General features: G+C 38.9%; 1 protein-coding gene across 2 annotated transcripts in view; it reads left to right on the forward strand.

The window, feature by feature from the left end:
* LOC124133525 (SIN3-HDAC complex-associated factor-like) overlaps positions 1-12,775 on the forward strand; it is a 33,337-nt gene extending 20,562 nt beyond the window's left edge. For both annotated transcript variants that reach the window (XM_046497937.2, XM_046497936.2), the window contains exons 3-5: positions 283-442; positions 3,032-3,206; positions 4,121-12,775. In XM_046497937.2, coding sequence (XP_046353893.1) covers positions 283-442; positions 3,032-3,206; positions 4,121-4,445 — 660 coding nt within the window. In that variant the 3' untranslated portion in view covers positions 4,446-12,775. The remainder of the gene's footprint in view (positions 1-282; positions 443-3,031; positions 3,207-4,120) is intronic.
* Positions 12,776-13,888: the final 1,113 nt, after the last annotated feature.

Below are 13,888 nucleotides of genomic sequence, written 5' to 3' on the forward strand. Positions count from 1 at the left end.
TTGTAATAAAAGTAATATATGTTTTCAGGAAATTGTTATGTAGTACAAATTCTATGAATGATAACTGAATCTTTGCAAGAGTAATGTGGTTACATTTTTTGGTGAGTGAGAAATTTGTATAACATGACACCTAGGCAGTTCTCACATCCTCCAAGACGTACAAACACATGATGCGGGCTAGTGCACACAGAACATTTGTCTGCAGTGAAAGTAAACAAGTTCGCTTGACAAACTTGCATGTACCTTTGAGGTTACCTAGCAATATTTGTTGTGTGTTTACAGGTAGTGGATGCTCGAGCAGGTCCTGGCACTAAGTCAGCCCTCAAGATCAAGAATAAGAGTCCACTCAAGTTCAAGAAACACAAGAAGATCAAGAAAAACAAAGAGAAAAGAAAAACTTACAGCATTCCTAGTCCCAGCCAACTCTCAGATGAATTCTCAGGTGAAGATTTGGGTTAAGGAAGTCTGGCCCCTATTTGATCTGGATTATTTAGGGGTGGTGGGGTAGCCTAGTGGGTGAATATTTGTGCTTTTAATGACAACCACAATTGTACAAATCTTTGTTTCCCTGTGGCATGAACAGTCGCTCACTGATCTATATTAAATATATTTTGTATTTTGTTAATAAAATAAGGTTGGGTTACATGGAAAAGGAAAGATATGATTAAAATCTCTTCTTATGCATCACATGGATTTTTTCTCCGAAACATTTTTTTCTAGTAATAACAAGTGAGTGCAGCGTTATATGAGGGAATGTGGTCCTGTCGATTTGGCCAAACTGATGGTGTCACATGATACGTCTGGGTGATAATTCCATCACAGCATGTGCTAAAGTAATTTTCCATTAGCGTAACCCCCAACCAGAAGACATAGATGGTCATGAAAGTTCAAACAAGCAGAGAGCCATCCTCCCCTTGGGAATGTGTTAAGAAAGCCTCATGTTTCAAGGAGCTGGTGTTCTCAGATTATTCCCACAGCCCCACACACACCTTCCACAAAATAACACTTCTCGGTGTAACCTACTGTTGAATATAAGGCTTATGTTGGAATTTACACCAGAGACCCTGGGACCCCTTGAAATGCAATAAGACAGTGACGATGGTGTGTAAGGGTTTGTCATCTCCCTGCAGGCCTGTGCTTGTTTGTAAGTTAGTGGATTTTTATTGCCGTTGAGTACATTCAGTGAATGTTTACTTGTCTAAAGACCAAGCACTGCTACTTTAATGCATGCTTTTTGTTTCTCTGTGCTAAGCTAATGATAAATGTATTCATTTTATCATCTCTATATAAAATCTGAAATTATGTTGATTTTTTTACATAACGGTTATCACAAGTCTGTTTATCAGCTGACAGTTTTCTATGGGTTGCTAGGCAACAAGGGAAGTCAAAAGCCAAACAGATGTCGGGACAGTTTGCAATATTAATATTAAAATGCTATCGCATACATATTACCACACATGCAGATAAGACAGAACACCCACTCCTGATACAGCCTGAGGTATCATGACATTGCAAGTGACATGTGCATGAACATGTTAGGAGGGGGAACCAACCCATCAATGCAGGATGGAGCAGCAGGTTATAACATGCCTCGTCATCCACTCCCACCATATCATAACAATAACCCAGTAACCTCACGCAGCTATCAACAGGGTTGTGGATGAAGCCTCTCTGGGCTAAATATGCAGGACGGGGGTCGGTAGAGCTGCTTGCTGCACTAGCTCCATAGAAACCAGACCACACCCTTTCTGCATATTTCAGTGGTGACTGGGACTCAGTGGGGGCAGAGTGCTACCCACGGTTACTGTTCTCTGTGCTCAATGAGGGTGGTTGAGGGACAGCTGTTGGGAAATCGGAAACTCATCTGCCGTTGTCTGTTCGTTAGTGTTACCACTGATGATCGTAAAAATGTTGGTTTGAACACAGCTATGCTTCAGGGAATAGCAGCATTCATGCTTAATTTTGACATTGAGACTTTTTTTTAACCTGTTGTCTGTCATATTCCCTCTATATCCTCAACGTAAGATGTCCATGAAAATAAATAAAGGAAATATAGTTACAGTCAAAAGCCTTCTGGGTGATTTCTGTTAAGTGGGAAGGTTGATGTAATGGAGCCATTCACTACCGTACGCCCATGATTCTCATTAATCCGGACATTTCACTGTGAACAGTCTGGAATAATAGGGTTTCATTGTGCATGTATTACAAAGCCCATTGTTGTCACATGTTTGAAAACACTGAAGGCAGTTTTAAACTGAAATATTGAGGCTTTCTCCAGCTGGTTGACGCCAACTAGGCAGTTTCAGTTTGGAATTCTGGCTGAGTTTACTAAAAATGAACATGGGTCAGGTCAATTTGTGAGTGATAATAGAAACAACATGTGTCGGCTCCAGTGGAATGTGTGCCCAGATAAGTGGTGAAGTGTATGAGGCTGTGTGGATTATAGTCTATACCTGCTCTCTTGATTTTGGGAGAGTGTTTGTCCTGCTATTCAGAGGTCCTGTGGATACTCATGAATGTAGATGAACAAGAGTTTTATACCCTTCCACTGGCCCAGATCTGACTAGATTTATCAAATAGGTGTCTCGGGATAGATCTATTATTTACTTTCTGCTTGTATTATTTGTGGCCAGATGTGTTATTTGTGTCAAGTGTGTGACTGAAATAGCTCAAGAAATCTGATTCTTGATTCTTGATTCTTGATTGAAAGAAGGTTTACGTTTAGTGACAATGCAAAGTGAAATACCCAGGTCCTAATCCTTAGAGCCTGGGGCATTAATCCTTATTGTCCGTTCGACCTTTCTACACTTCCTGTAATGATTACTAAACGAAATACCTATTATAAAACAAAGTCATCAGGAATTCTCATGAAATTATAATGAACATATACTAATTATTTATGTAACAAAAGATGATATAGAACAGCTTGTACAATTGTAGGTTCAGTTCATGCTCTTTGTGAAAAAGCATTTCAATCAAATGTCAGGAAATTATGAAGTTTGTTTTGACCACTTTTTCTTTGTGTCAGCAGGTGATGAGACATTGAGTCAAAACGTCTCATTTCCTCGAAAGCGTTCCCTGAGTCTGAGTGACGAGTCCGACAATGAGGATTCACGGGATAGCAGCAGCTCCAAACACAGGAAGAGATCTCCCAGTCTGGCTCGTCCTCGAGTCAGCTCCTTCCTAGATCTCAGTTACTGGAAAAAGTGAGAAGGCGGCCATTTAGAATGGTTTATTTTTTATCCTTGTACCCAAATGTAGTCATAAAATTTGTTGTTCAATGAGTTGATATCTGTTTGAATAAATGGATAGTAGTACGTAACTAAATTCCTTTTGAGTTTCAGTTATGGATTAAACTTTTGAATTTCAAAATTATATTTTGTCACATTACATTAATGGAGTGATGAGGGGTAGTTAAGTGGTTGAAGTATTAGCTCATTACCTTTGTGTAATTCCCAGCATAGATAGCTACAATATGTGACACGCTTGCTTGGCGTTCCCAGCATGGATAGGTACAATATGTGAGGCCCTTGCTTGGCGTTCCCAGCATGGATAGGTACAATATGTAACGCCCTTGCTTGGCGTTCCAAGCATAGATAGGTACACTATGTGAAGCCCTTGCTTGGCGTTCCCATCATGGATAGGTACAATATGTGAGGCCCTTGCTTGGCGTTCCCAGCATAGATAGGTACAATATGTGACACCCTTGCTTGGCGTTCCCAGCATAGATAGGTACAATATGTGACCATCTTGCTTGGCGTTCCCAGCATAGATATGTACAATATGTGACACCCTTGCTTGGCGTTCCCAGCATAGATAGGTACAATATGTGACACCCTTGCTTGGCGTTCCCAGCATAGATAGGCAAAATATGTGACACTCATGCTTGGCATTCCCAGCATAGATAGGTACAATATGTGAAACCCTTGCTTGGCATTTCCAGCATAGATAGGTACAATATGTGACCATCTTGCTTGGTGTTCCAAGCACAGATAGATACAATATGTGAAGCCCTTGCTTTGTGTAGCTAACATAGATAGATACAATATGTTTCAAACTGTTTCAATACTTAGAATGTCTGTTTTGTTTAGGTTGTATATGACATTTTTTTGTGTTGTAGAACTCAAGTGTGTTGTGGAATCATCTTCAAGGGATTAAATGGAGAAGTTTTACTGGACCCCAAATTGTTGAGGCCCTGTTTCTCCTGTCGAGGAAACAAAGTGACCACGAAGACAGAAATACATCGCAGCCAATCAGTTGAGACTGAGAGCAACGCAAGTAGCCAGAGCTACGGCGACAATGACTTCCTGGATGCTCGTGTGACAGCAGACCAAGACTGTTCTGCATCCTCCATGACACCCAACTTCTCTCTAGAGAGACTCACTTGTGCTGCTTCGAAACTGGAGGCTGGCTTTACACACAGAGCATTGGCAATGGAATGTTGAAGCCAACAGTGATCTGATTCAACGTGAGGAAAACATCTCAGGAAATCCTTCCACTTCTGCACAAAGAATCTGCCATTTGCCATTTTCTTTTGTAAAAAAAAACAAAAAAAAATCAAACCATTGTCTGCTTACAGTGTGAGAGTCTTGGATAGTACGCGTGTGCAAGTTTCTGAATGGATTATGATGACTTGTGTTTGCTCAACTGCCTTGTTGCAACGTAGAACTAAACAGTACCTCTGTAGGTTTGCCACGAGAAGTTTCAGTTGGAAGAATAAGGGTTGTGAACTGTTACTCTCCTCTGTCAGTTAGCCAGTGAAGCTGATGACCCTAGTGGATACGTACAAAGTTCACAGCTGCGGAAATATTCCTACTGGCGCTGAGGGGGATGATGCCTAATGGTCTATTCCATCCTCGTGTACCGTACACCGAAAACTTGTGGATCCAAAGCCTGCCTTCCCCAAACTTGCTGCCATTGAAGGGTTGTGTACATTGTTCCATTCATCAACGATCCACTCTTGTCAACTACCAACCCTATATCAAACTTTGCAATTTTGTAACAGTCTTCATTTACAGTTCACAACCAGCCAGTAGTGGCATTATAATTATTTTTTTGTCGGAGCCTTTTCCGTGCAACGACTCATGGATCAAAACTGGATGTTGACTCTGTGTATTCGCTGCTGATGCTAGCTATTCAGTTGACGAAACAGTTTGGTGCTTTCAACATATATTCCTGTGCATCAGTGTGGCACTTTCTTTTGTCCCCTCTGACTGGGGTGCTGATGATGTACAGCCCAAAGCCCTTTTTTTTAATTTTTTTTTTTTTACAATATTCATTTACATGATCTCGACCCCAAGGGTATGAGATTACTGCTCACAAGGCGTTCTCGGTCAAACCAAATATAAGAAGCAGTTGTCCAAATATCATCGAAATATTTATAACGAACCATCATTTCATCTTAGCTAGGGCAGTGTTAACGATGAGGCCAGTTTAATTTATTCCGGAACTGTATTCCCTGACATTGTCATAATATTGCAAAGACTACATATCAGCTTCATCTGAGTGCATTCTTCGTCACCCATGGACAACGTGCTGTTGAAGCAATGGTGGTGTCTGTACAGACTTCCATGAAGGATTTCCCTTCACTCCCAACAAACTCTCTCTCTTGAAGGACCAATATTCACCACGACATAACTTAAAGCTATCTCCATGATAAGCACAAGCAAGATTTAAATGCCCTATTCCTAATTGTAAAATAGTATACATATTGTTATGTTACAAATGTGTGTTCTGAGTTTGTTATACTTTCATTTGGTGGTTCGGTGACAGTGTGGACCATCAGGATTTCTTAGGCCTAAAAAGAAAACTGTTGAAATGGTTTTCAGGAAAATGAAATGTTTCTTCAGGAAAGTGCAAATTAAACCAGCATGTCATGTGACATTTCATCTGAAAATGCATGTAAAATTATCTCTAAATGTTTTAGTTAATTGCCTTTTATTTGAAAATATAAATAATATCTTTATGATTGACCCCAAAATTAGGTCAATCTGGTGATTGGAACTATTTGTTATTCTTTACATCTTTCCGAAAGAAGTACTAATTATCTGAAGAGCATTCAATTTCTTTCTTCAGCACACTACCACACACGAGTAGTCTGTCTATTGTTTACATGTTTGTATGTATATAGTTATTTGGTTCTCTGCCAACCCAAGGAAGATCCCATTCTTAGATTTATCAACAATATTTGCTTAAATTGCTGTATTACTGAAAATATTTTGATGCAGCACAAAACATTTGATCTTAAATAAATATTATATTATCATAATAATTTTAATTATTTGTGACAACAGTAACCATGACAACAGAAGTATTTTAACACATTTTAATAAATTGTCAATGTTCTAGAGGATTATTTTCTGTGCATGATTAGGATGGGATTTTTCTTGATGCTGTTTTGACAGAGGAGGTCATCTATTACGTTTGTCTATTTCAGTTGATCAAGAGTCAAGGTTTGTTTATATGACATTCAGCCTAAACAAACAACCTTTATTTAAAATTTCTAAATTATCCATCACGTATATGTTGATTCTATTTGTTGATATGTCTTTTTTTTTAAAAAGAAAATGCACCAAATCTGTCTTCTTTCGAGAGGATTGTTTGAAATTGGACTAAATTGTACAAAGTTTAGCTTTTTCTCCAGGTTTGATTTAACCAGGGGCTGTGTGTCCTATGTGGTTGGGGGCGGTCGGGTAGCCTAGTGGTTAAGGCGTTCGCTCGTCACGCCGAAGACCCGGGTTCGAATCCAAACTCACTCACTCACTCACTCCTATGTGGTTGGTTTACTCTGTATGTCTGTATGATTCCCTTGACTTCCTGGAAAGTTATTTCCCTGCACAATGAGTAGTTTTCCCATAGATATCGAAATGAGTCTGTATGTCTTGAGAGTAGAAACATGTACATCTCGGTGATTAGGTTGTCAAACTTCGACTTATATTTTACACATACCCTGTGAAAATTATTGAGTGGTTCACTTGCCAAATTGTATTAATTGAGCTTCTATTATTGTATTTTATGGAAAAGTTCCCCTGTACCTTAAGTGCTTAGCTTTCATACAATGATACTCATCAAATATCCAGTTATACATATTTCGTAGATATCTAGAAATTGGCGTATGGTGCATACATATGATCTAACTTCTTACGTCTAGAAACGGACTGTAAATATACCTCCCAAGTCAATACTTTGAATCAAAGAAGACACAATCACTTTGAAATGCTTGTTCATAAAAGTGCTTTGTCCAAATAAGATTTTGTAAAAATTGACGCTGTGACACAGACACTGAGATCACTTCCTTGTTCATTGTGAACACACTTTCAACCTCAGAGGAAGAATTTCATGCTTTTGATTCAAAATATGTGTTAGAGTAAGTTTCAATGCAGTATGCTCTTCCCGGGCTGATTACTCCAAGGTAATCTCACATACATAGCGGCTGAACCTTTTCGTATACTGACAACATATATCAATATTGGAATCTCTCATCAGTCCGTGACTGTTAGAAGTGTAGTCCAAGGCCTGCGTATTTATGGGTCTGTGTTGTAAGGCTTCAGGTGTGAAAACTACTCAGTGCGACAGGTGATCCAAGGTGTAGTCTGAAATGTGCCCTCTTCCAGAATGAACAGAATTATGATATTGTTGACTTAATATGCCTTGAAATTAACTTTCAAGTAAATCCACCGTTATTCAAGACGAGGACAAATCGCTTTTGAGTCCATTGACCACTTTAATCATGTATCGTCAAGTTCTGGAAACACAGGCATGGACAGTTTTGTCATGTAAGTTATTGTATTATATTTTTATGAGATTATTTTACAGGTTATCGTTACAAATGTTAAAAGAAAACGAGTGTCTAAACTTTGATAGTTTCTAAATTTTAAGTCTTGAATCACCCCCATTTTCAGTTTGGACATCACTGTACTTGTTTGGAAAGTGTTGAAAATTCTCCAATATTTGCCCAAACCTTAATGCAATAAGAGATTTGTCACATCAAGTAACTGATTGTTTCCAGGTTTGTTGATATGGGTTTAATTAATTTATTAGTTGTGCATGTGTCTTTCAAGTATTTGCTTTATTTCGACGGGCACAGAGAATTGTAGATTTATTTAATGAGTACTGTGCCCACGAAATCAAAACACTAATCTTGAATATACCAGGTATTTAACTTATTTCAAGCGTCAGTGGATTCATATTTGGTTTGTCCCTTGGGCAAAGAGACTAATATATACTATTGAATTTTGTGCCCATTAATTGTATATAGATCTGTGTAAAATTGCCCCGGATTCCTAACTTATTAAGGTGCGATGCCACCATGTTGGGTGCGATGACATGTCGTGTGTTATGTGCATGCTTGATTGTATATAGATATCTAGATAGTCTGTTGTTTCACTTACAAGGCATCATCTAGTCATAAATATGATGCACAATCATAAGTTGATCAATATTTGTCGTACTTAGATAGAATGAACAGTTCTTGGAGGTTTCATTCAGTTGGAACACTGGTTCAAATGTTTCGCTCAGGGTTATATTAAATAGTTATGAAACAAAGAGTTGATATATTGACTGGCTTGTTTTAACAGTCGTTGCATGGGAATGACTGACTTTGAAAATCTTTAAAATTGTATATAGCAACTTACGGAAGCATGCTACATGAAATGTCAGTCAACAAGAGTAAATTATGAATGCTACGTCTGTTAAAAGAAGCCTGTAAAAAGTCTCTAATTACTGTTGAATGCTCTTAGATGCTCTCTTGCGGTAGAGCCTGACATGCCTGTTTTAAAACTTCATTCAATGTTTGGCCATCCCAACACTACAGTATTTACATGTGGAAACAAGTTGCGAACAAGATCCCAAATTGTTATTGTTTTTAATGAAATTTTAAAATATGCATGTTTGAACACAAGATGACTTCTTTGTGACATGGTAGATATCTTCTTGCTGTGCAAGGCTGAAGAGGTGAATACACTGTGTACAAGTTCCTGTATGGGTAGAGGAATTTATCATACCATTAAGAAATCTTGTTACTTTTTCTGTCAGAATCATTGTTAAGATAAAGCTCTGTTCTTGCAGAATATACACAGGTCTTCTTTTTCAACTCACTTGATACCTAGCATATGTCCATTAATATGAAAAATTCCCCGTCACTGAGAAGTCGTTGACAGGTGGTCACTTCATTTCTTACGACTGTTTCTTATGCAGGATCAACTCTGTTAAAAAATGAGACTTCGCTACCAGAAAATTGTATATCTTTATGATCTGTTGTCGTGTTTATCAAATGAAATGAATTCATGGTGATTTCTATGTGTCCGTGTGCATCATTCCCTTCCGCTTAAACTCTCACATGATCATTGCATAAGTCTGTTACTGGCCGTTTCTCTGGATATCAATGATTCCCTAATGACCACAGTATCACTGATCAAATCATTGTCTGAAGACAACTTTCAAATGCATATCACTCATAAGGTTACAGCGCATAGCAAGAGTGTTTGTCACAAAACTTGTTATCATAACAAGAAATTCTCATGAACCTGAGCTGCCAAATCTGTTTGAAAAGTGTCTGCTCTATGAGTCATGTATTTTGGTTGATATTCATACACTGTTAATTGATTCCAAATGAACCACAATTGACCTTTGTTTAAATTCCTATGATTTTGATAAGGGCATTCCCAGATTGACATTAGAAATATGAATGTACTTTTCGAGTTTGTATTGTTTATTTTTAACAAATCATCAGAACGAGGTGTATGCTAAGGGCATATATCACCATATCTTCATTTAACATAGACTGTGCAATGCCTCAATTCATGAAAAAAAAACCTTGCCAGTTATGTTTTTTTTCATTATTTATTTGCTCCACATTAGGCATTTCATTGTCACGGAGAAATGTCTGAATTATTTTTTGTATTGAAAATATTGAGAGAAAAAAATATAAAAAAATACTCCAGAATTGTCATGTTTGACACATTGTCAGAAGATGTCATAAATTTTAAAGTATTCCTACATCACCATGGTATTTATTGACATTATTTATTTATTTAACTTAATGCTGTTGTTGTCATGACTGGACCCAGTTTACCTCACTAGCGATCTGTTAGATCTCTTGACGTGGTCCCTATACTCTGGACACATGGCAGCCAGCTTCCGCAACAATACACCAGTACATGGGCACTCATTCTTTGGATGTCATCAGACATATAGAAACCTATACAGTGCATGATGTTCTTGTGTGATGACACCCTAGATTTGAGGAAAGTGATGACGCCCAAGTTTGTGTCCGAATGATGTCACTGTTTGATGAGCTAGGAAGCTAATGAGGACATCAGCTGACAATACGATGTGATTAGTTTCAAAGTTTCGTCACCAGATGATAGACTTTACTCCATGTTTGCTACAGTGTCATATATATATATATATAGCGCCGTAAACACGTAAATTCCTTGCTCCCTCTGAGTGAAGTCAGACCAACATCAAGCTGTATCCATGACAACACAAACAAAAATAGGAATTCAATGAGAAGTGTCATTATTTTCACTGCCGCCCTTGAATTAGTGCTACTCCCGAGCTACAAGTTATGACAGGGATAGACAAGGCCACTGGTCTGTTAGTCCAAGACTAGTGAAAATCCAGGGTGACGTTGTTTCTACCAAAACTAAGCTATTTTACACAAACCACTAGTCTGAAGTGACCTGGGGACTAGTTCGACTTGACCAACCGGAGTACTGGTATATTGTTGTAGGGTCATGGCTGGCCTGTGTTGTGAACCACTTCCGGAGATCTGAACGTTTTAGTGATGCAGTCCTAAAACATGTGTTATTAGTCGTGTGTTGATGCATCCTCCCGTAGTCTCCATGTTCTGTGTTGCAGGCCTATCCAAATGATATTTTCCCATGTTGCAAATGTTTATTTCCATTATAAACAAGGAGTGAAATATGTTCTGTTGCATGTTATTATGTTCTATTGTACAAAGTGTAATGGAGAAAATATTTGCCACATGTGTGATGTTTTAGTCGAGAACCAAGGGACATTTGTCAGTGTGGAAAGTGATCCAGTTTCCCTCGGTTCTGTTGAAATACATGAATGAATGTTCTGTTGTAAGTGTGATGGTCAGAACAAACGGTTATTTTAGCACCGTTGGGTCCTGTTCCACAAAGCCATCTTAATGCGAAGACCAACTCTATAGAGCCGAGACTATCGTAACTCTGTGACTTAGTCGTAGAGCTGAGACTATCGTAACTCTGTGACTTAGTTGTAGAGCTGAGACTATCGTAACTCTGTGACTTAGTCGTAGAGCTGAGACTATCGTAACTCTGTGACTTAGCCGTAGAGCTGAGACTATCGCAACTATATGACTGAGTCGTAGTGCTAAGATTGCTTTGTGGAACAAGGCCTTGTGTGCCACATTTTGTGCCTGTTTGTCAGTAATTTAACTGAATGTTAATGAATGCTAATCAATTGATTTCTAAATGCTAATCAAATAGGTAGTCCCGCCAAGAAGTTCAAAAGGTCAACAAACATGACAATAGCTCAAAAACTGTATACTTGACATGGCACTGTAAAGGAAAATTGTTATTAGTTTGTCCCTTTTTGTAATGTATCATTCAATAAGCAGCAGATACTGGCCCAATTTGTTTTGTCTTTGAGTTACTTGTTCTGAAAATAATTGAGTAGTCTTCAAAATGAGCCCTGGAAGTAAAGTTATTGTGTTGCGTGGTTCGTGTCCCTGTTTGTCCCATACAGATGAGGTCTGTCAAGACGTACCACTAGCTCCAGTCACTATCCATTACTGAACTTGGTTGTCAATGAAATGCAATAATATCTATGCACCAAGCAAGATTTTTATACTCAAAATATAGCTGTGCTTATTTTTGCAACCAATTGCATATCAGACCAACTTTATTTATTGTCTTTCTATATCTGTCACATCCATCAGCCATGAAATGGAGACAATCATGACATTGTTCCATCAGTCATCCATGAGCAAGCGGACAATTTCATTGGTGGAAATTTGAAATATACAAATTCATTAGTGAACATGTTTGTGTGTGTGTGACTGTGATCCTCGAGGCATTAGCTAACTTACGATTTCTAGTATCATCATGTGTCAGCGGTGGCTGGAGCTAGTGAATGAAACTGTCAAGTCGATGTCCTCATTCCCACTGCATCTCCCTGATGATCGGTTAGGGCAGTCCAAATCTTCAATACTCCCGATCAGAATCGATAAATCTAATTCTGCTGAATTTTTAACTATTTTCGGGTGCTAAAAATGATCAAGTTACCTTAGTGTCAAAATTGTCCTAAACGTTTCATTGGTATGTGCGAGTGAACAATTCGACTGTTTTACACCAGATCGGCTTCCATGTGAATTCTGCAATTTGTGCCTACAATAGATCTCTTTAAGATATTTCGCTTCCAAGTCATTGTCATGTTAATCTGTCTTGCCTTGACCAGGTTATTCAATTGTCTTAGATATTCTCTTTTGTAATTTAATTTCTTTCCCACCCAAAAAGGGTTATCTCCCCTGAGATCATGCTGCCACCTGGTGGTGGCCTCATGACCTAAGGGGAGACTACTGTCTGTCCCACCATGGTCTAGGCTGGTCAATGTTTGTTCCACCTGTCATTATAGCATCAATAGAACATTCCTTAGAGGAACAATACATTATTGTATTCATTTGTTCATAAGAAATTCATTTGTTCATTTATTCATAATTCATTTTTCGCCATTGTTTTCTACTCCTTGGTCATTCAGGGTTTTGTATCAATAAACGTTTGCAAAACTATTACAATCTTTGTGTTCTCTTCAATGAAGCAGACAAATGGAGGTCATTGAAGTTGCATGTCGAGGTGTCACCAGAGTCCTACCCCAGACACACTCATGACACAGATATGTTTCCAGCCATGATTATCTTTTAAAGTGTAAGAATCCATGGGGTTTCTGGATTAGAATAGACCCCCAGCAACTTGTACTTGTAGATAGACTGGATGGTCTGGCTTGTGACGTGATTGTAGACCTCCAGTAACTTGTACTTGATAGACTGGATGGTCTGGCTTGTGACGTGATTGTAGACCTCCAGCAACCTGTACTTGTTGATAGACTGGATGGTCTGGCTAGTGACGTGATTGTAGACCTCCAGCAACTTGTACTTGTTGATAGACTGGATGGTCTGGCTTGTGACGTGATTGTAGACCTCCAGCAACTTGTACTTGTTGATAGACTGGATGGTCTGGCTTGTGACGTGATTGTAGACCTCCAGTAACTTGTACTTGTTGATAGACTGGATGGTCTGGCTTGTGACATGATTGTAGACCTCCAGCAACTTGTACTTGTTGATAGACTGGATGGTCTGGCTTGTGACGTGATTGTAGACCTCCAGCAACTTGTACTTGTTGATAGACTGGATGGTCTGGCTTGTGACGTGATTGTAGACCTCCAGCAACTTGTACTCGTTGATAGACTGGATGGTCTGGCTTGTGACATGATTGTAGACCTCCAGTAACTTGTACTCGTTGATAGACTGGATGGTCTGGCTTGTGACGTGATTGTAGACCTCCAGCAACTTGTACTTGATAGACTGGATGGTCTGGCTTGTGACGTGATTGTAGACCTCCAGTAACTTGTACTTGTTGATAGACTGGATGGTCTGGCTTGTGACATGATTGTCGACCTCCAGCAACTTGTACTCGTTGAAAGACTGGATGGTCTGGCTTGTGACATGATTGTAGACCTCCAGTAACTTGTACTTGTTGATAGACTGGATGGTCTGGCTTGTGACATGATTGTAGACCTCCAGCAACTTGTACTTGTTGATAGACTGGATGGTCTGGCTTGTGACGTGATTGTAGACCTCCAGCAACTTGTACTTGTTGACAGACTGGATGGTCTGGCTTGTGAC

The sequence above is a fragment of the Haliotis rufescens genome, unplaced genomic scaffold, assembly GCF_023055435.1.
Source record: "Haliotis rufescens isolate VD_foot unplaced genomic scaffold, xgHalRufe1.0.p SCAF_5, whole genome shotgun sequence".
In the NCBI taxonomy this organism is placed as follows: Eukaryota; Metazoa; Mollusca; class Gastropoda; order Lepetellida; family Haliotidae; genus Haliotis; species Haliotis rufescens.